Source organism: Protopterus annectens, chromosome 4.part0 (genome assembly GCF_019279795.1).
Source record: "Protopterus annectens isolate FY-2018-M chromosome 4.part0, PAN1.0, whole genome shotgun sequence".
Classification (NCBI taxonomy): Eukaryota; Metazoa; Chordata; order Ceratodontiformes; family Protopteridae; genus Protopterus; species Protopterus annectens.
In genome coordinates this window covers 183303016-183326184 of record NC_056733.1, presented here as the reverse complement: position 1 = coordinate 183326184, position 23169 = coordinate 183303016, and the positions used below count along the sequence as shown (strand labels likewise).

At 47.1% G+C, this 23169-nt stretch overlaps 1 protein-coding gene across 1 annotated transcript in view; it reads left to right on the top strand.

Moving 5' to 3' along the window:
• The window catches only part of BIRC5 (baculoviral IAP repeat containing 5), a 132315-nt gene extending 118097 nt beyond the window's left edge, over positions 1–14218 (top strand). Inside the window, exon 4 of the mRNA XM_044068170.1 lies at positions 13986–14218. Within this exon, the coding sequence (XP_043924105.1) occupies positions 13986–14069 (84 nt within the window). The 3' untranslated portion in view covers positions 14070–14218. The remainder of the gene's footprint in view (positions 1–13985) is intronic.
• The last annotated feature ends 8951 nt before the right edge of the window (positions 14219–23169 follow it).

The following is a 23169-nucleotide window of genomic DNA, read 5'->3' as shown; positions in this document are numbered from 1 at the left end:
AAGTTTTTGTCCTGGAAGACTGCTTTTTTGTTGGCCATTATGTCTGCTAGGAAGGTATCTGAATTACAGGCTCTCATGGCAGTTGAACCCTTCCTGATATTCCATAAGGATAGGGTGTCCTTGCGTACTAACCCTACTTTTATGCCTAAAGTTATTTCTAATGTGGCCTTAAACCAGTCTATTCATTTGCCTACTTTTTATGCTGATCCCCAAAATAAAGGGGAAAAAGTCTTTAATTCTTTGGATATTCACAGGCAGTTACGCTATTATTTGAGCAGAACTAAACAGTTCAGGCAGACTCAACAGTTATTTATTTCTTTTGCTTTGGGTTCACAAGGGAAAGCTGTTTCAAAGCAAACTATTTCTAAGTGGATTGGCCATTGTATTGCTTTCTGTTATTCTCATCTTGGAAAGGATGTTCCTGCTGGGATCAGACCTCATTCCACTAGGGCTACTGCCACTTCTACTGCCTTTTTAAGGGGGGTAGCTACTAAGGATATTCTGGAGGCAGCTACTTGGAGTTCAGTGCACACTTTTATTAAACATTACCATCTCCCTCTTTATTCCAAGTCTAGGGCTGGGTTTGCCACTGCAGTTTTACAGGGCATGTTAGCAGCTCCCAATGCTTTTTAGTTTGCCAGCCTCCCTTTACCTTTGCTTTGGAATTCTACCCACAGGTTATGACTGCAGCAATGTGAGATGAAGAACATAGTACAGTTTTGTACCTACCATAAATGTAGATGTTCAAGGATCCACATTGCTGCAGTCCAATTTTCCCTCCCTCCTTCCCCTCTATAGTTTGGGGTTGCTGTGTTTCTTTTGGGATAATTATTTTCTCTGTTGGTTGTTGGGTATTTTCTATTTTGGCTATGGCCTTTCCTTTTTAGGCCTTCTGACATCTGGGGCAAGAAAGACTGAGGATATGGCGTCGGTCATGCGCTTAAGTACTTCTGCGTACTGACGTCAGCTCTGAGCGACCATGACCGACACCAGCCTAGCACTTTGGTATTCGGGCCGACCGAGGACAGCGGACTACCCACAGGTTATGACTGCAGCAATGTGGATCCTCGAACATCTACACTTATGGTAGGTACAAAACTGTACTTTCTTGTATTCAGCCTAAAGGAAAGGACACAGCACTGCCCTCCTTGTCTCTAATCCTGATTTACCTAGCAGAAATACTACAGAGGCCGATCCTTCTCCATTAAGATCATGCATCTGCCATTTCGGCTCATTACAATACTGAGCCACCTCTATTCTCTCCCCCTCTCATCAAACAGTTTCTGAGAGGGGCAAACAACGTAAGGCCACCAAGGAGAGCATCCACCCCTGCTTGGGACCTTAACTTTGTTCTGGAAAAGCTCATGCTTCCCCCCTTTGAACCTGCTGCTTCAGCAGTTAAAATTCCTCTTGGAAAACAGCTTTGCTTCTAGCCATCACTTCAGCTAGAAGTGTGTCTGAGTTGCAAGCACTGATGGCTGTAGAACCCTTCATTATTTTCCATGCTGACAGGGTTTCCCTCAGAGCGAACCCTACCTTTATGCCTAAAGTGGTGTCCAGTGTGGCTCTCAACCAATCCATCCATTTGCCAACCTTCTTCCCTAATCCTCAAAATAAAGGGGAAAGGATCCTACATGCTTTGGACGTGCACAGACAGCTCATGTTCTACCTTGATAGGACTAAGCCTTTCAGAAAATCTGATCAGCCGCTAGTCAGCTTTGCAACAGGGGCAGAGGGCAAGGCCATTTTAAAACAAACAATTTCCAATTGGATAGCACACTGCATCCATTTCTGCTACAAGCACCATGGAAAACCAACCCCTCAGGGGGTCAGAACACATCCACTAGAGCTACATCTACCTCTACAGCATTTCTCCGGGGAGTCCCTACAAGCAACCTACTGGAAGTTGCTACCTGGAGTTCTGTACACATCTTCAGCAAGCATTACCACCCACTTATCTTTTCCAAATTCAGGGAAGTATTTGCTACAGCAGTCTTGCAAGGCCTACTAGCCAGCCCTAACTCTTCTTGACTGCCTCCACCCTTCAGCTTTTAGGAATCAACCCAAGTGTGACTGCAACAGTGAAACGCTAAGAACATTAGTACAGTTGTGTACACTTACCATAAAAGTAGATGTTGGTGTGTGTTCACTGTTGCAGTCCTGGTTTCTCTACCTCTTTCTCTCTCCTCTCTATGGCTATTCCTACTGGTATTTACTTTTTACTGGTGGTGTTTTCCCCACCATATACTAGCTCCCTGTTTGGGGGCTCCTGACATTTGGGGCAAGAAAAACTGATATAATGGCGTCAGCTGCCTGTTTTTATACCCCTAACGACATGACGTAATGGAAGAAGCAACAGCATCCGACGCAGAAATACTAAGTCTCTGGTATTTGGTATAAGGTCCGACTGAGGGCTAACTGCAGACAGATAACCAAAGTGTGATGACTGCAACAGTGAATACACTTGAGCATCTACGTGTCCTCTCCATTCAGGAAGAGACTTGCTGCTTTGCAATTCACACCGGCCTGCTTCTACTGTCCTTCTGAAACAGAAATTCTAGCAAACTCACTCTCAAGACATCAATTTTCTCTGATCTTTTATGGACCCCACCAAACGGAGGGCATTTCTTCCCTCCAAAGAAAGTGCTGATCTTCCTGTTTCACTGTTGCAGTCATCACATTTGGGTTATCCCTGCCAGGGTAGCCCTCTGCCAGCCCCGAATACCAATGACTTAAATATTTCTGCGTCTGTTGCTGTCGCTTGAGGACTGATGTCAGTAGGTATAAAGTAAGGCAGCCGACGCCATTACATCACTTACTTGCCGCAGAGCCCAAAGAAGCAGTTCACACGAGTGCTGGTCGGCCGCTACCTGACTTAGTCTACCGAATTGAAGCAGACGTCTTCTGAAGCTAAGTAGCCCGTTGGGGATTCTTTTTTCTTGCACTAACCAATGTCGGAAAATGTTAATTGTCTCGCCTGTGGAAAACCAATACCACACTGAGACTTCCACTCTTACTGCATCACTTGTTTAGGCCCAGACCACGACGTCTCTCGTTGTCGCTTCTGTGCTTTGCTCAACGTCAGCACTACCCATAGTCAGGCCCTTATTGTAGCCAGATATTTTCGTTTTCATTCCTCTAATTCCAGTATGGCTTTTGGTAAGCTATCCGACAGCTGATCTAAGAGACCGCACAGGTCCAAACCTACAGACGACTCTTCAGTTAAGCTAGTCGTCGGCTCTTTTGCAGCCCCTGATGTCCCATTTCTGTTGATTCGCAGGCCTGCTACAGAGACCCTTTCGGAGTCCGGAATGCCACAGAACTCTTCGACTAAGGATCCTGTGGTAGTCTCAACTTTGGATGGCTCCAGAGCTGCTGAGCAGGCACTGGCTTCTGAGGAAGTCCTTCGCACTACTGAATCTCGACACAGACGTCTTGCTACTACCGTTCTTCCTAAAACTACTGAGTATCTTAGGCCCCGGGTGCAAACCACACCCAAGGAACCGACCCCCTCTCAGGCACCTACTACCTTGCCTCCGTCTCAGATGTTTAAAATGGCAAAAGACCTTATGCTGATCATGGGAAGCCAAGCTACAACCCTCCAAAAGTAAGAGATCTGTCCCCTGTAGTTTTGTCTGACCAACAGTCAGATGAATCTGACGCATCTGAATACGAAGACATGCAACCCCTATCCACTTAAGGATTCTGATGCAGAGGAGTCTATTCCTTCAGCCTCTCTCCCAGAGGATTTTTCCTTTGGGGAAACCCTGCATACCTTAAGGGAGCATTTCCAATGGGAGAGTTAGGACTACCCTCAGTCTAAAAAAAGACAGAGAATTTCTAGATCTTCCCCAACACAGACCTTTGACCATCCTCCCAGTCCCGGATGTTGTGGAGGATGTTTTCCTCAAATCCAGCTTGACTCCTGACGTCCTTCTTCCTGCTCCCAGGAAACCAGACCAGTACTATAAAGTCCCTGACTCGCACAACTTTCTTTTTAAAAATCCTACAGCTGACCCTGTTTTCATTTCTTAAGAGCCAAAAGTAAAGCAACCTCTACTAAGAATCCCATCCCCTCAGACAGGGATTCCCAACCATTGGAGAGATGGGGTAAGAAAGTATACACCTCCGCTACTCTTGCTGTCAGGGCACTAAATTGTAGTTCCATATGCTGAAATTTCAGCAACCTACCTTGGAACTCCTTAAACAAGTCTTCCTTTCCTGCTTGGGCAGAATTTAAAGATTTACAAGAGTTAATGCATTCTGCAAGTCAAGTAACTAAACACCTTGCACTGTGGTTTTGATGCCCTAGAAGCTTCTTGCAGGGCAGCAGTCACTGGATCTGTCATTAGAAGGCATGCATGGCTTAAGGAACAACCCCTGCCAGATCATGTCCGATCTAAATTGTTGGATGCCCCCTTGCACAAAGAACTTTGGCACCAAGGCAGAAGAGGTCTTACAAAAAACAAAATCTATGCAAACAGTTAAGGATTTCTTGCAGGTCCAGTCCCCTTTGGTTCAGCAGGTATTGTCCCTCCAAGCACTGGTCCTTTTCCTGCTCCCAGAAAACCGGCCTAGCCTCGGGCCCATGGAAGCAGACCCCCCCCGACAGCAGCCCCAGGGAATGCAGAGATCTAAGCAGTGGGCTACCTGCACTTCAGGGGGTTCTAAGCCCCACCCCCTTATGGTAAAAACTCACAATGACTCCTCTTCTCCACCCCTTCCCTCTGTCCACCTTCACTTACTCCTAGGGTTCTGAACATTGTCTCAGGGATACTAATTTTCCTTCCAACCCCAAAAGTGTTCTCAGATCTATTGCCAAATCAGTGGGCAGAGGCTCAAAAGCAAATACTTTCCCTGCTCTCTGAGGGCAGTAGAGCACGTTCCTGCAGAATAGGCCAAGGTTTCTACACGTGGCGCCCCATTCTCTATCTATCCATTCTAAACACCTTCCTGGTGATCCCAAAATTCAAAATGCTCACCTTTCTGCAGCTTCTACCCATGCTCTCCAAGGATGCTTGGATAGCCACCCTAGATCTAAGAGGCCTGCATCCACATTCATATCCGGGAATCATGCTGGAAATATCTCCACTTCAACACTTTCAGTTCTCTGTGCTTCCCTTGGGCTTATCTACTGCTCCTAGAGTTTTCACAGACTGGCTCCGGCCATTTCCTTTTGCAGACAAATATTCAGATTTACCCATACTTAGACGACTGCCTTATTCAGGCAGACAGCCAGGAGAAGCTGCTGAAGCACCTCGCCTTTGTAAAGACCCCACTAACCTCCCTAGGTTACACAGTCAATGAAAAGAAATCCAAACGGGTGCCCACCCAAAGGATAATCTTCCTGGGAGAAAGTCTGGAGTAAGGTAAGCCATCTGGGAAGCTGTCCAGAGAAACAAATTTTCCTGACAGCCTACTTCTCTCAACTAGCCACCAGGCCCCAGCTAATTGCAAGGAAGATCTACAAGCTTTGGGTTCATGGCATCTTGCATACTACTCATTCCATATGCCAGACTGCATATAAGGAAAGCTCAGTGGTACCTAAAGAGCCTTTGGTGCCAACACTCTCATCACCTGGAAACTCTTCTACCTATAATTCCTTGCCTCAGAAAAGATTTTCTTTGGGCATCAGCATGCTCCCACAACAAGGCAATGCCTTTCTTCTCACCCCCTGCCGCCCAGACCCTCACCACAGATGCATCGGACTACACTTGGGGTGCATGCAGGGTCCATGGAGCCCACAGCAACTCCCTCTGCACTTCAGTCAAAAAGAGATTGCTGTGCAGCACGCCTTAATAGCTTTCAAGCCTCCCTTTTCTCTCTCTAGGGGCTCTCTGATCAAAACAGACAACATCACTGTGATGTGGTACATCAACAAGCAGGGAGGGACTCACTCCTACCCTCTGCAGGCTGGCCATGACCCTTTGGTACACAGCCTCTGCCATACAACTACACCTGTTAGCAAAATTCCTACCAGACTCTCAACTCTCTGGCAGACCATTTAAGCAGAAATCTTCTGGACCCACACGAGTGGCAACTCCACAGAAGTACTTTCACCCTATTCACCCGAATAACTCAGAAATGGGGAACACCGAAGGTCTACCTTTTTGCCTCCCACACCCACCATCAGCTCAGCAAATTCTGAACCTAGGAACATCACTGCATGGCTTGGAAAGTGGATGCCCTGTCCTTTCCCTGGGTCAGTTTTTCGGTCTATGCCTTTCCTTCCCTACCTCTTATCCCCAGAGTGCTGCTCAAAATAAAGGAGGAAAAACCAAGGACCAGTCTCATAGCTCCAGACTGGCCCCGGCAGCACTGGTACCCCTTGCTGCGCAGCCTGTCCTCGCTACCCCCATGGCATCTTCCTCAGATTCAAACCTCCTGACCCAGAGGGAAGGGGAATTCTTGCATCCCCAATTGCAGGCACTCAATTGGCCGCTTGGCTTATTCCCTAACCCCGGACCAATCTGCCAACCACTGTAAACAGGTTCTGTATGTTATCCATGAGGCCAGACGTCCTAGCACCAGAAAGTCTTGTGCTGATAAATGGAAAGGGTTCTGCACCTGGATCCAGGCTAAGAGATCCAATACAGGACAGCCTACCCTCCCTCTCATCCTGGATTACTTAGCTGACCTACTACACAGTGGCCTCTCTTTCTCTAAAATTCATGCCAGTGCTATTTCTTTTCCCACTGAGCAGCTCCTTTTCTCACATCCTTTGATCAAACAGTTTCTAAGAGGGGCTAGCAATTTTTAAGGCCACAAATTAAACTCAAAAATAAACACTGCAACGGCAGGGATCCACACCACGAAAATCTTTAAACAATTGTACACGATTGAGTGCTTTCTACCCTGCTACCAGGGATTTCATCAGAATTTAAGGCCACCCACAATGGCACCAACACCAGCTTGGGACCTTAACTTTGTATTGGAAAAGCTCACCCTGCCCCCTTTAGAACCAGCTTCTGCAGAGCTAAAATCTATCTCCTGAAAGACTGCATTCCTTTTGGCCATCACTTCAGCCAGAAGAGTCTCTGAGCTGCAAGCACTCATGGCTGTGGAACCCTCCATCTTTCATGCAGACGGGGTATCCCTCAGAACCAACCCATCCTTCATGCGCAAGGTGGTGTCCAGTGTGGCTCTCCACCAATCCATTCATTTTCCCACCTTTTTTCTTAATCCTCAGAACAAGGAGAAAAGGATTCTTCACTCTCTAGATGTGCACAGACAGCTCAGATTCTATCTAGACAGGACTAAATCCTTCGGAAAGTCTGATCAATTGCTGGTTAGCTTTGCTTCGGGGGCAGAAGGCAAAGCCATCTCCAAACCATTTCCAAATAACACACTGCATCCGTTCTGCTACAAACAGCATGGAAAGCCCCCGCCCCCAAGTGGGTCAGGACACACTCCACCTGAGCAGCTCCACCTCTGCGGCTTTCCTCAGAGGAGTCTCCACCAGGGACATCCTGGAGGCTGCCACCTGGACATCTGTTCGAACGAAGTATTACACCTACCTCTACTCCAAATCCAGGGCAGGGTTTGTCTCTGCAGTCTTGCAGGGCATCCTAGCCAGCCCCTAGTTTCATTGACTGCCTCCACCCTTTTCCTCAGCTTTGGGAATCGACCCAAATGTGATGACTGCAACAGTGAAACACGAAGAACATATTAGTTATCTACACTTAAAATGTAGATATTAGTGTATTCACTGTTGCAGTCCTAGTTTCCTTCCCTCCATCCCCCTTTCTTCTCTTTCTCCGTTTGCCATTTTAACTTGTTCCCCTTTCCTTTCCAGGGACTTATTGGTATTTATTTTCCACTGCTGGGGTTTTCTTCCACCAGACCCTGGCCTCCTCCTTGGGGGCTCCTAACAAGTTAGGACAAGAAAAACTGATGTAATGGTGTCTGCTGCCATACCTTGTACTACTGGCAAACCTGACATCAGTCCTCAAGCGACAGCAGTCAGCGCAGAAATACCAAGTCTCTGGTATTCCGCCCAGCCGAGGGCCACCTTGGCAGGGATAACCCAAATGTGATGATTGCAACAGTGAATACTCTCTAACATCTACACTTATGGCAAGTGTGCACAATACTTTTCTGTACCAGTCTCCCTTCATACAATAGCAGAACTGTACTGCACACAGGGAGTTCCTCAGGACCTTGGGGTACATAACCTCTTCAATCTCAATGGCCCTCGCCCAGGTTTTTGAACTGCAGTGGTACCTACTGGCTTTTAGATGGAAACATTTCCTTAAAGGGGTACTGCACTTGAACATGCTCACTGCTTGCACTTTCCCATTTGTCTTGCTTTGAATCCAAAGATCAAGCTTGATGAATGCAACAGGGAAACCTGTCAGTAGTTATATATGTTCACAGACAATACAGCAGGCATGTGGCATATTAGTGAGGAGGGATGGCCACTCCTATTCTTGTCCAACCTATGAAAGTGTTGAACCTGGTCCAGGAGTTGAGATTGACCCTCCCCCAGGCATCTTGTATTCCATTCCAGGGAACATGATCAGTTGAATAGAATTAGACCTATATGAACAGATACGGAGGTAGAGATGTTTATTGACATGGCCTATAGATGGGGTATGCCAAAAGTGGTCATCTTGCTGCTCCAGAAAACAAGACTTAAACTTTGCACCAATACACTCTACTCAAGGGCCTGGACAACAGTTTCATTTAGGTGGGTCTTTATCTCCCTAACCAATCTCGTTTCCCTCAGCATAATAGCTTCTCTGCACCCATTGATTGACGCAGTACTGTTATTCTCTTACTAGGAATAAGGATGGAGCTTGAACCACTGCATTAGCATGTGAGCCTACTTGAAGGTCTACAACCTTTAAGATCTACCACTTGGTCATTTTATGCACATGATTACCAAGAATGTGCTTGTTTGAGGGGAAGCTAAGAAATCGGGGTCTATTATATGCTCGAAGTTTTAAAACTTTGACACTCATATGATCATCATCATATGAGCGAAGCTTTAAAACGTTGAGGGTATAGTAAAAATGAGGCAAAAACAAAAAAGCCTACCTGAATGCTCTAAACAGGGGGGCAATCCCCCCTACACTCCCGCTACTTAAATATACAAACTCCGTGATAGCACTACATTGAAGTAAAGGGAAATATTCCCTATGGCGATCTCTGTTGAAACGTCCAAGTTTTCAAAATTTCACTCGTATGGTGTTGACCATATGTGTCTTTTGAAAGTTCGAGCTGCTGATTATAGACCCAAGAAATCGACCACAAGGAAATTTCACCTAGAAAAATGATGGGGGGGGGGGGTGATCTTCATTTTGTGGCATAAAAGGGCTTTGGATCCTATTTATTCTTCAATCTGCTGTTTTTAAATGTAGACTTGCATATCATGATTACTTTGTCCCTCATTGAACGTGAATATACTTTGCTGTATCTGCCTGTCCTGAGGTTCAGCTTACTTCATCACTGATGATGAAACCTTTTACTTCATCACTGATGATGAAACCTTTCCTTAAAGGCATGTTGCATCCAAGGCCACCAAAGGAATCCCTCTTCCCTCCCGTGGGACTTGTAAACTGTTGCAAAAGTTAAGTACCACCATTAGAACCAGGAACTGCAGCACTCCTCAGATACTTGACTTAGTGTCTTCTTAAGGGGCCATAACTTTATCTGAATTACAGGTGTGCTTGTGTGCAAACAAGTACTTGCCTTGGGTAGTAACACTGGTTTCTCTAAATCAGGCTGCTAACCTCCTTGTATTCTCTACCCCACAGAGCAAATGGCGAATGGCTCTTCATACCTTGGATATGTATAGGAAACTGATAAAAGAATAAAGTAAAACTGATGTAATGTAAATGCATCTCCAAACACCATCATATTGGGTGACTTCAACTACCTGAATATAGACTGGGAACATTACTCGAGCCCTAACTTTCTAGCCCAACGGTTCCTGGAGTTCATAAATTCAAGTGCCATGGAACAGCTAGTCACTGTTCCCACGAGAGGAGAAAATATACTAGCTCTCATTATCACAAACATGGGGACAAAATGCTCCACACGAAGTATATCCCTCATTGGTGAGATCTGATCATAAACTAATCTCACTGGAAATCCACATCCCGCCCCCCACCCCAAACAAAAAAAAACCAGTGAAGAACTTCTCTAAAGCAAACTTCACACTACTCAAGACTGGTGTGGTATCCTTCAAGGCCCCTGAGCCCGTGGAAACCACAACCCAAGCTGCAGAAGCCCTTACAAATGCCTTCTATAAACACCTCCAAGACTGCATGGATCAGGCAATCCCAAATAAAACCAAGACTCTTTCCACAAAGGGCAAACGTCCAGTCTGGTGGACCCCAGCCATTAACAAACTTTACAGTAAGAGGAGAAAGCTATGATGGAACAAAATCCATAAAAGGGAAGTCATCCCTGATCATTATTAGTAAAAAAAAAATACGAGCACTCATAAAATCAACTAAGGCCAATTTTGAGAGAAAAATTGCCATGGATTCAAAGGACAATCATAAGGCCTTTTTCAGCTATGTTAGGAACCTGGGTGGAAACTCCCAGATATGCTCAGAATTAGTCCAAAATGATACAAAAATCACTGAACCCACAGACATTGCCAACATACTGGCAGACAGGTTCAGTGCAAACTTCACCCCCAAAGGAGAGAACTATCCCAGCGAGTGTAGCCTCCCAGACATCTCAAATGCGCAGGTGAAAGCTGCTCTCTAAAGCTAAAAACACAGCATCAATGGGACCAGATGGTGTCCCCGGCTGTGTGCTACATGAGCTAAATGAGGAATTAAACCCGCACATAAGGCAGCTGTTTAATCTCAGCCTTACCACAGGATACGTGCCCAAGGGGTGGCGACGGCAACTGTGGTCCCACTCCACAAAGGCGGTGCCTCACGGACCCTGGTAATTACCGCCCCATAAGCTTAACAAGTCTAGTCTGCAAAGCTATGGAGAGGATCATAATGGAGCTCATAAACAAAGATATAGGGGACTTGCAGACATTGGACCCGACCCAGTTTGGCTTCAAGGGCAGATCATGCCTTTTAAACTTGGTCGACTTCTTAGAAACAGTCACCAAGGCCATTGATGAGGGAAAGGCAGTCCATACAGCCTACCTTGACCTTGCAAAGGCTTTCGACACAATACCCCACTCGGTATTGTAGAAAACTTACCAGCTTAAATGTAAACCCATATGTCACAAGATGGGTTGCAAACTGGCTTAAGGACAGAACCCACAGGGTTAGAGTTGCTGGCGCTATGTCAGACTCCAAGCCAGTCACAAGTGGTGTCCCACAGGGCTCGGTCCTTGGCCCCCTATTGTTCGGCATCTACTTCTCAGAAGTACAGGCCAACATGGGAGGACTTTGGCTGACAAAGTTTGCAGATGACCGCAAACTGGGCGCCATAGTGGAAAGTGCATCGGACACGGATATCCTTCAGAAGGGACTCACGGAAACAGATAGCTGGTGCCAGAGCCATGGCCTGAAGTTAAACGCCAAAAAATGTATAGTCATACCCTTCGGGGAAAACAAGGTAACCTCTTCTATGCTTAGTGGATTGCCACCTATATGGTAGCTTGGGGTTATCAGGGACCTGGGGACCCAGGTTGACAGTGGCCTTTCGTTTGACACTTACGTTGCTAAAGTGGTTAGAAAGACCTTCTACATTGCCCACCTGATCATGAAGGGATTCACATCCAGATCTAGTGAGGTCATTGTTCCCCTGTACTCTTCACTTATCAGACCAATGATAGAGTACAATGCCCCATTCGGGATGTATCTCACCCGACATCTGCAGCAATTGGAGAGACCCCAAAAGTTCCTCACCAAAAGAATAAAGGGACTCCAAAATCTGTCCTATGCTGCCAGATTGAAGAAACTCCAGCTCTATTCAGTCGCATACCGTCTGCTCAGGTGACATGTGCCTGACATACAAGGCCATGTCCAACCCGGAATTAATGGACATGCTCCACCTCAAAAAATCCAAATCCACCAAAACCACTAGAGCAAGCGACTTAAACCTTAGCACGGATATAAATAGGATGTGCTGGAGGGATAGATTTATCACTCATATGCTGTGGAATAAAATCCCGGTCCATGTGAGGCAGAGCACCTCGCTCAAGAGAAATCTTGACCTGTGGATGGGAGATCGTAGGTTTACCCCGGGAATCATCTCTGTGTCACTGCTGGACAGAGGCACAACAAACTTAATGGGTACAGTATTTTTTCATACAAGGGGTGGCGTAAGCCACAAAACTTTGGGCTAGGCTTATAAATGCCTTAGGGCAGATAGCCTAGTATAAACCTATGAACCTATTATATATATTCTGTAGCGGGAAGGGCGAGGCAGGCCTGTCTCCAGCTCCATATATGTAGCCACCTTTTAGTAATGTATTTCATATGGTTTGTATCTGTTCTCTCTGGTGTAAGCCAAACATAGCCTGGATTGATCATTGCCTTGCCCAAGTTGGCTAATAAGGATATTTTGTTTTTTTACTCCGTTACAGCTGTACTATACCAGGGTATGTGAGGACCCATTTTACAATGATTGAGGCTGCCTCAGCTTTTCTAGTTTACACAGCTGTACTTTCTCCATGGTGTCAGTCTTTGGTACCAAACAATACTGGAAGCTCTCAAGGGTGCTGTCTTTTTTTTTTTATTAGGGGTGACAGCTGTATCCATTTCAGAACTTGATGCTCTAATGGATCTTTTGCCATCATGCTCGAGTTTAGAGCTGATGGGAAAGCATTCCTGTTCTGGGTGCATTCTGTCAAGTGGAAGAGCTTATCTATTTGGGGCATAATGTACAGTATGATCTTATCCGATTAGCTTCTGGGTTGATATTGGCCTATACAGGTTCTCATTTAAGTTGGTCGGTTCCATTGTCTGGTGCATATTTCACACATCTCTGCACATCATTACCTTAGGGGGAGGATGTGCTGCAACTCCGTACAACAAGGTTAAGCAGTCTCTTGAGATTCTGCATCTACAACGTTTTGAGTGAGCCTGTACTTTGACTGTTTCATTCAGCAAGCTTGAGTGTCCTCCACAAGCATTTTTTCAAGTTGGTCTAGTGAAATATACCAATATTCAACATTAGTTCACTGTTCAGTAGCCTAAGCAATCTAGGTCCTGACCCACTGCAACTGGCCAACTTTGAAAGTTTAAGGGTGACCTCCACATACTGTCATAAGTTCCATGTAAAAAGACAGGGCACCAAAATTTCAGGTGGGCCCAGTCGAGCTGGTAGTGTCAGTCAGCTAACTATTAAGGCTGGGCCAAAGTCCTTTTGGGGGGGTCTGCTAAACGTAATTATTGTACTACACAGGTAAAATGCTGCATGAATACAATTTCAAATTAAAATAAAGCACCCTTGTAGAAACTTTTTAGGTACTATGCATACCACTACCTAAACTAAATTAAAAATGGTGTGGGGAAAACATTACAGCTTACATGTGTGCGTTGTTACTTTTGGAAGTTGGTAAACCAAAATGATTTACCTTTTGAATATAATTAGGATGCAAAAAGTATATCTGCTAAACCATCTTGATTGGGGGGGGGTGCAGTACTGCTTGCATGTCTTTTCAGAATCGCAAAAAGTATATCTGCTAAACCATCTTGATTGGGGGGGGGTGCAGTACTGCTTGCATGTCTTTTCAGAATTGTTGCTTTTGAATATGTTTGAGGCTGTATGGCCTATTAAACAGTATAGGTTTATGAAGCTGTTTGTGTAATTTTTTCCACAGGGAGAGTAAAAATAGTGCTTTTCTATATTATCTGGTATCCAGTATGCTTGTGTTTTGGAGATTACAGAATTTATACAAGTACATTCTTTTGTGACTTTGGTTCTTGTTTTGGGCTATGTTATGTCAAGCGTGAGTGGAAGAATACTTGTGGCCAAGTTCGATGTGTGAATAACAGGCTTGGAGAAGGGGGAAAATGTTAATTGAATAATTTTAATTATTTTTTGTTTTGCTACAGAATAAACAGTATGCTCTGAAGACTGCTGTTTTCAATCAGATGGCTGAAAAAGTACGACAGTCCATTGAAAACCTAGGATCTTAGCCTTTAGTGTGTGTACAGAAAGTATGCAAGTGTAGTCTTTTTAAACTTTTTATACATGTTTGTACTGTTCTGTGTAAAGAAAAATAGATGTTTTATGAATGTTATACTGTATTTTTTTGTGTAAATAAAATGTAATTTGAAAATGTCAACCGGTTTGTTTTAACTATTGAATTTAATGCACAAGTTTACCACAATAAACTAAGCAATACATGTATCATTCCTCCTTTTTTCAGTAACTGTCTTAATCTTTTCTAGGGTCTCATTTCAGCTGCTAGGGAAATAAAACTACTTGAGATGTGTGCCAGCTCATTATGCTCAAACAGACCCTCATACATTGCATCTGCAAATATAGGCAGTCTTGGAAGATCACAATTTCACCCAGGCATGTGCTTGTGATCTGGGTGGAAATTTGGTCACCTGATAAGTCCTTGTGGTCACATGGCAGGTGTGAAGGTACCCAGCCAAGAAATTGGATAATCAGACAGTACATGTTAACTGTTTTGCTACTTGTTTTCACTTATGGCACTGTACCTAGTAGATCTGTCTAGTAAACTCCATTTATGCAGTGAAGCCATAAAGTATATATTAAGTTTGTTCAGTGGACTTGTCTGTGTATTGCAAGGGACAGCGATGAGCTAGTTTAAGCAAGTATCAGATGGATAAAACTTGGTAGCAAAGTTAAATTCAGAAGCATTGGGTTATTGTTGCACTGTTGTGATAACGTTTTAATTTAAAATGTAAAGATCTGAAGTAGGAGAATTCATTTGTCAGCAACCTGTGGGTATGGATCCGATATCGGATCTGAACCGGCATGGTTTATCCAGCTATGGATCCGAGCTCCTAGCTCCTCCCCTCACCCATAATGCCCTGCTCTCCCTACATCACCTCAGATCTAGTTTGCCGCGCATGGTGACAGCTGGATTTTCCTGAGCTAAGTGATTTTTCTTGTGAAAAATAGATTTTTGTTTAAATTAATATCTGTGTGAAAGTTTTAGGTTTCCTATATATTTTATCTTTTTGGGCTTAATTTACTTTACTTTTTTTACCCTCCCCTCGCTGGTGCGTAGTAGTGTGTGTGTTGTCTTTGGGGCCTTGTGTGAGTGTGTAGTTTTTCTTTTGTACTTTGCTTTACTTTTTGTTTTGTTTAAAAAATAAATAAATAAAAAAAACAGCTGTATGTCGGAGGCCCCAAAGCCTATTTTCTCTAAATGCTCCGAGTGTGACCATAAGCTATCCCCTGCTGATGGCCACACTCAGTGCGTTCGATGCCTTGGGGTTGAACACCTCACCTCTGGGTGTTCAATCTGTGCAGGGTTCAACCCCAGGGCATTGAAGGAGCGGAGGTCGAAGCTGGTCTTGGCGGGACTCTTGCCCCCGGACTCTGCTTCGGCCCCTGCCCCATTGGTGGTTACTGCTCCGGCAGTTCTTGCCTTGCCTGGCCCCCTCCTCCTCCCGGGATTCAAACTCCCTCTAAGGGTTTGGAGGAGTGGGAAGCCAGGAAGAAGGACCGGAGAGAGAAGCACCACAAGTGGTGGGCCGAGACCTCTGTCTCAGCCCCTGCCGGCTAAGCGGGCTTCTCCTCCGGCCTCTCTGGCGGCTGGCTCTCCTCCTCCTCTGCTCCGGTCTCCTTGTTTTTCACCGGAGCCGGAGGATGAGGAGACTCTACCTCCTTCGAGGCTATCGAGGCGGAACTCAAGGCCTACCTCGGTGGCCTAGTCGAGGTCTACCTACAGCCTCTCCGATGCTGATCTGGACAGGATGATGCGAAGGTTCATCCAGGCCCAGATGCAGATGGGAGTGCTCCTGCCCCCCCCCCCTCTAGGGGGAGCTCGACCCCATTTTTCAAGCCCATAGCTCCTTTTCCGACCCCCTACCCGGGTTCGGAGCGCTCTGAGCCGGGGGTGGGTCGGTGCCGACAGTACTGGGTACTTTGGATCCGACCCTGCCCTAGAGTTTGTCGGATCCGACCTCTCGGAGCCTTGGCCTGAGCTTCGGATCCGAGGGACTCATTGTGCCTTCGGTGCCGTCCCTGTCGCAGCGCCGGCTCCGATCCACTCATCGGATCCGAGGGGGAGCCGACTTTCGGATCCTATTGTCGAGGCTGGCTCCCCCTCTGCTTTTGATGTGGTGGAGAGGGCTCTGTTGAGGGCATTTGGACCCCCGGCTCTTGCTTCGGCTCCGTCCCGCACTCCATCTGCTCTGGGCCAGGCTTCCATCACCCGGCCACTGGGACAGCCCGCTTCACTGCCCCAAGCAGTCCCCTTGGATCTGGACATTGCTGGTGAGGGCTCCTCTGACAGACCCCCCGAGGGAGCACCTCGCACGCATACGTGTAAGAGGAGGCACATAAGTTTAACTGAAGACACTGACTTGGAGGAAGGGGAAGGCTCCCCAAAATCACCCCCTGAGGATGTCTCCTTTGGAGACATCAGAGTCTGTGTTCTTGGAGGCATTTGAAGCGGGCCCGTCTACCTCTTGGGTGTCCCCTCCTGCCGACCCCCTGGTGGACCTTATTACCACCAGGGCGTGAAAGGAACCGAACCGGACACCGTGGAGCCTATCACCAAGAGGCCCGATAGGATCCTTAGCCCCCCTGCTGACTGTGCCCACTGGAGCAAGGGACCCCCGGTAGATGCCATGTTGTCTGCAGCAGCCACTAAGAGGGAACTCGCCCAGGAGAGTCCCTCAGTCCATCCCCCGAGCAAGGAGTCTCGGATGATGGACCGTTTGGGGAAGCAAATGTTTAGTTCAGCGACCTTCTCAGTGAGGGCGCTCAACTATTTGGTACATGTCATTAGGATGCAGCGCGATTTTATCAAGGAATACGCTGCATCCCCCCCCCAAGAGTCCATGTCTGAGGAGGACAAACTTATGCACTCCACCCGTATGGCCACTCTTCGTTCTGTGACCAACACCTCTATGCGGTTACTTTCCCACGCTACCGAGGGAGCCACTAGAGCTGCAGGAGCGGGCCTAGTCGCACGACGGCAGGCCTGGCTTCCCCCACTGCCATTTTACGGAGCCCTTCAAGGCGTCATTTGCGAACGCCCTCTTTGACGGTTCTGCCCTTTTGGCAAGACGGTTCGCGACACTTTGGTTCAGAGCGAGAAGGACGGGAAGATGCTGTCTGCCGTTTGAGTCCGCTTCTCTGTGCCCCAGAGGTCCTACTCTAGGAACCAAAAGGGCCAGAAGAAGATGTGGTTCCGGAAGTCGCAGCACTCCCAACCCGCTCCGGACAACAGTCCTTCCGCGGCAGAGGAGGACAGGGAGGACACCGCCCTAGGGGCAGAGGGGCTCCCAGGAACTTTGCGTCCAGGGAACCTTTCTCTGAACAGCCCACGCAGCAACCCTGAGGGGTTGCCCGACTGCTGCACTCTGGAGGCAGTCGGGGGACGTTTCTCTGGCACCTAGCGGCATGGGAGTCCATTACATCGAACCGCTGGGTACTCCAGACTATATCCAGAGGTTACAAGATCCCCTTTCTTCATGTCCCAAAGTTAAAAACCCTCCCCGATGTTCCACCCGATCAGAGGGAGGCCGCTTTAGCAGAAATTGGCCATCTGCTGAGAGAGCCATCCAGCCCGTCCCCCCAGACCAGATCGGATCAGGGTTCTACTCCAGGTTCTTTAGTGCCAAAAAAGACGGGGGACCTAAGACCCCTACTGGACCTGTCCCTATTGAACCTGGCAGTTCCCAAAGAGAAGATGTGAGAGTGTTCAATCTCGCCTTTGTTCTTACACATGGGTTCGGAGCCGATCCTCGGCTCCGTGCCGGCCGACTGCAAGCTCTGCATCGAGAAGAAGCTCGAGGACATCTAATACCCACAATCCCCCTCTGCCTTTACCTCAGATCTAGTTTGCCGCTGCTGCATACGCATCGCTGGAGACTAGCTCGAGGCTTTACAGATAAGATTTTTTATCTATTCTGTTTAAATTTCAGGAATTTCTTTCTATCTAGTTACTTAAAGTATAAGAGTAGGTGTGTGAGTGGAGTAGGAATTCTCGGTACCTTAGAATAAGTTTAACTTAGTTAACTTTCGGGTATAGAGTTTTTCGGGGCCTACCACCCCTACTTGGACACTTGTGACTAGAAACTTGTTATAGTCTTGCTTTTAGGCAGTTATCACGGATTTGACATTTTTGACTAAAAACTTGTGGTAGTCTTGTTTTTAGCTATTATCAAACGGACTCTTATTACCGGATTTGACACTATTACTGGATTGGACTTTTTACTGGACTGGACTGTCTTTTTCACTATCAGTATGTCTGAGAAGATAAAATCTGGCTTTAAACGTTGTCAGTGTGGCCAAAAAATGTCGGTCACAGACAACCACAGTTCCTGTGTCTACTGTCTTGGCCCTCTCCACTTACAAGTGGACTGCTCTATTTGTCACTCTTTTAGTGGGAGGGTCATGACAGATAGGCGCAGGAAACTGATGGATAGAGGATTGCTGAAACCCTCTTTCCAGGAGGCTCTGGATGCTTCAGACCAGGCATCCAAGTCTTGAAAGCGTCTGAGCCAAAGTCATCGGCTCGAGCTCTTGAGTCTAGTTAGATCACCGGTTCCACAGACTTGGGGCCGAGTGTTCAACTATTGGCAGTTCGAGCCTCGAGTCTTGGAACCGGTGACGGAGCTCCCTCCACCGACTCTGTTGAGGTCGGCTCCGTCTTCGATCCTTCGACTCGTTCTTCTAGAGCCCTTTCCGACACCGGCGTGGACCGTGTGGTGCAGAAACTTATAGCGCATACGGCCCTGTCCAAGCTTATTTCGGTCTCCTCTCAGTTGATGTCGAGACTTGAACGCCTGCCACTATCTCCATCTGTTCCTCCTCCGAGACCTGTTCAGTCTTCGAGCCGGAAGAAGCTGACCTGATGATTGTGGAGCCCTCGGTGCCAGAACCGTCTTTTTCTCGGTCGGCACCGTTTACCTCAACTCCATCCGATCCGGTACCGAGTCTCGGGCCGAAGATCTGTCCTTGGTTCCGGGACCGAGTCGGACCGATGTTTGGTTCTGACGCTCCCTCTCTGGGCCTCGACGGATCGATTGGTTCTGTCCTCGGGGCGGTGCCTTCGCTCCTGTCGGGATTCTTCCCATTTCTTCGAACCGGAGATACCTCGACTCGGGACCCGGGGCCTCGACCTCATGAGGAAGGTGTTGTCTACCCAGACAACCACATCAGCAGGTACAGCTTCTCCTCCCAAAGGACCGTTATCCTCCTCTGCACCCACGGCCACGCCCAAGCGCCGGGCACCAGTGTCTCAGCCACCCCTGGATGTGCCCCTCTTCCTCGGAGGCTTCTTCGGATGCTCCCCACGAAGAAGTTCCTAGGAAAAGACTGTGTAAGAGGAGACACTTGGATTCTCCACAAGAATCCTTGACATCTGATACTGACTTAGATGAGTCAGAAGGGTCCCTAAGTCACCTTCAGAGGATGTTTCTTTTCTGACATCTTGGAGATCCTTAAACAGAGAGGTGACTGGCAAGCCCTCCCCTTCTGAGGATGAGTCAGTTTTGCTGAAGGCATTTGGTGCCGCCCTTCCTCCTCCTGGGTCCTCCGCCCTTTGATGAGTTAATGGAATTAATTGCTCGAAGGGGGAGACTCCTGACAGTGGAACCAGTCCCTAGGAAGCCAAATAAGTACATCACGGCACCACAGGACAAAGCTTACCTTACCAAAGGAGTTCCAGTAGACGCCATGGTGGTGGCAGCGGCCACGAAAAAGGAGATGTCTGAGTCTTCCTCATCTGTCCATCCGCCTAACAAAGATTCTAGGACTATGGACAGATACGGGAAGAGCATTTTCAGTTCAGCGGCTTTCTCTATGCGTTCCCTGAACTATTTGACTCATTTTACACGTTTACAGAGGGATCTAGTCAAAGAGTTGGGAGATACCCTCCAGGGTGCTACAGATGCCGCTGTCTCAGAGAAAGTTACAGCATCTCAACACCCTTACGTCCATTGTGAACTTCGTCCATGAGGCTGATATCCTATGCAGCCCGAAGAGTAGGGCAGCGGCTTCAGCGATTGCTCTTCGCAGGCAATCCTGGATGCGCTTATGTTCGCTTATGAAGCCTTCAAGTCTTCCTTTACTAACGCCCCATTTGATGGAGCCACACTTTTTGGCCCTAAAGTAAAGGAGACCCTTACCCGGTGTGAACAGGAGGGAAAGACTCTGTCTGCTGTCGGAGTCCGTTTTCCACCCTTCCAGACCGTACCCCAAAGGGCAACGTGGTGGGAAAATGTGGTTTCGAAAACCCCAAGGGTCTTTCCCAAACACACAGGGTGATGCCCCCTCTAGAGGCAGAGGGGGCAGAGGTGGAAGACGCCGCCCTGGCGGCAGAGGGGTCCGCAAAATCAAGGTGACAGGGATAACCTCCCTGGCAAACCTTTCCCGCCCTCCTGAGAGGAGGCCCGACTGTCCTGCTCTGGAGGCAGTCGGGGGTCGCTTAGCTTTTTACCCTCAGGCCTGGCAAAACCTTTCTTCAGACAATTGGGTAAAAGCATTGTTACCAGAGGTTACAAACTCCCATTTCTAACCACCCCCATTCCAAAGAGAAAACTCCCAGATGTACCACCCCATCTGCGAGACCCAGCAGCTACAGAAATTTCAAAGCTGCTAGAAAAGAGTCATCCAACCAGTCCCAGCCGGACCAAATAGGATTCGGAACTTACTCAAGGTTCTTTTAGTTCCAAAGAAAACAGGACTGGAGGCCAATTCTGGACCTAAGTCATCTCAACACCTTTGTCAAGAAGGAAAAGTTCGAATGGTCACGCTCAATCGATCCTTCCATTCTTACAGAAGGACGACTGGATGTGCTCAATAGATCTGAAGGACGATACTACCACATCAAAATGGCCAGGACGTCCTGGGATCAGTTGCGCTTCGGCTGGGAGCCAGTCACTATCAGTTTGAGCCCTGCCCTTTGGCCTGACCACAGCCCCCAGGGTCTTCACCAAATGCATGGCAGTGGTAGCGCCTCATCTGAGGCGCCTAGGATTCCAGGTGTTTCCATTATCTGGACGACTGGCTCCTGTCTGCCACCACCAGGCGTCCAACTGATACAAGCCAGGATTTACACCCTACAACTTTGTACACACCTTGGCATTTCAGTAAATTTCAAAAATCGTTGCTACAGCCATCACAGCATATCTTATTCATAGGAGGCGAATTAGATACGTCAGTTAGTTCTAAAACTTCCGACAGAAAGAATAGTAGCACTTCAATTCAACATTTCCCTTCTTCTGTTGTCCAGAAAGTCCCCAGCAAAAATTGTTCTGAAAGTTTTGGGTCTCATGGCAGCTTCTCTCATAGCAATACCATTGGGAAGACTGCACATGAGAGTGCTACAATGGCTTCTATTTGCACAATGGTCATTCCAACAACTTCCACTGACTCACGAAATATTGATAACGAAGACATGCAAATCACACCTAATGTGGTGGTTACAGACTTGCAACCTATCCGGCGGAAGACCATTTGTGCTACCCACACCGTCAGCGACGATAACCACGGACGCTTCCCTGATAGGGTGGGGGCATCTTTCAGGGACAGACAGTCCAAGGCGAATGGACCAATCTGGTACAATCTGCACATCAATGTTCTGGAGTTGAGGGCAGTGTTTTGGCGTTGCAACACTTTGCTCCCCTTCTTCCTCCAGGGACCATTGCAGTTCAGACAGACAACATGTCCGTAGTCTGGTACATAAACAAGCAAGGGGGAACCAGGTCTTACCAACTATGCAGAGAGGCCATGAGAATTTGGCAATGGGCAGAGTCCACCGGTCACTTTCTGATCACGCACATCCGGGGTCATCCAACGTCATAGCCGACAGGCTGAGCAGGGCAATACTATTGCCTCACGAGTGGTCCCTCAAACAGTCAGTTGCGGGAAGGATTTTTCGCAAATGGGGCCAGCCTACCTGCGATCTGTTTGCTCCATTCTGGCCTCGTCAAATTTGGTTCCCCTTTCTATTGCATCACCGCATTCGGGGACCTTGGATGCTGGACCCAGAGCCAGATCTACTGACTCACTCATCAGGAGTTCCTCACCCATCCCTGGAATCTCTCCATCTAGCAGCTTGGCTGCTCCGCTTCCCTTTCTAGCCAGGTCAATTCCCCTTACATCGGCGGTTCAAGATATTTTGGTAGCTTCTCATAAAGTTTCCACTACAAAGACTTACACCAGTAAATGGAAGCGTTTTGTCTTCTGGTGAGTCACATCAGTTGGACCCTGTTACAGCTCCGTTGAATAAGGTTTTAGAATTTTGACTGAATTATTTCAGGAAGAGCTTCCCGGCTACCTTAAGAGTACAGTTAGCTGCCATTTCTAACTATCATGTAGAAGAAAGTGGTGCACCTATTATGGCTCACAGACTTTGTAAAGCCTTTTAAAGGTTCCTTTCATATCAGACCACCAGTCAGAAGTCCGACATCACCGTGGAATTTAAACTTATTGCTCTCTAAATTGATGTTACCACCCTTTGAACCAGCTTCAAGTTGCACTTTGAAATTTTTGTCATGGAAAACATTATTTCTAGTGGCTATTACATCTGCTAGACGGGTGTCTGAGCTGCAGGCCCTTCGTCAAACATCCTTATTTAATTTTCATTCTGACAGAGTATCTCTACGCACTAATCCATCCTTTCTTCCCAAAGTTTGTTCTACTAGTAATATTAATCAGTCCATCGAATTACCCACCTTCTTTAAAAACCACTCTAATAAATTAGAGTATATGTTGCACAAACTAGACGTCCATAGACAACTCAGATTTTATTTGGATAGAACAAAAGATCACAGGAAATCTGATCAACTATTTGTAGCTTTTGCTGACAGCAGAAAGGGTCTTGCAGTTCTGGCAGAACTCTTTCGACGTGGCTAACTGACTGTATCATTTATGTTTATGAAGATTCTGATCAAACATTATCAGCAAAACCCAGAGGACATTCTACCAGATCAATTTCTACATCTTTGGCTCATGCAGCTCGTTTACCTTTAGACACTATTTGTGCGGCTGCTACTTGGGCTAAACCACATACATTTATATCTCATTACAAAGTGGACAGGGTTTCTAGGGATAGGGCAACCTTTGGTTCCACTGTGC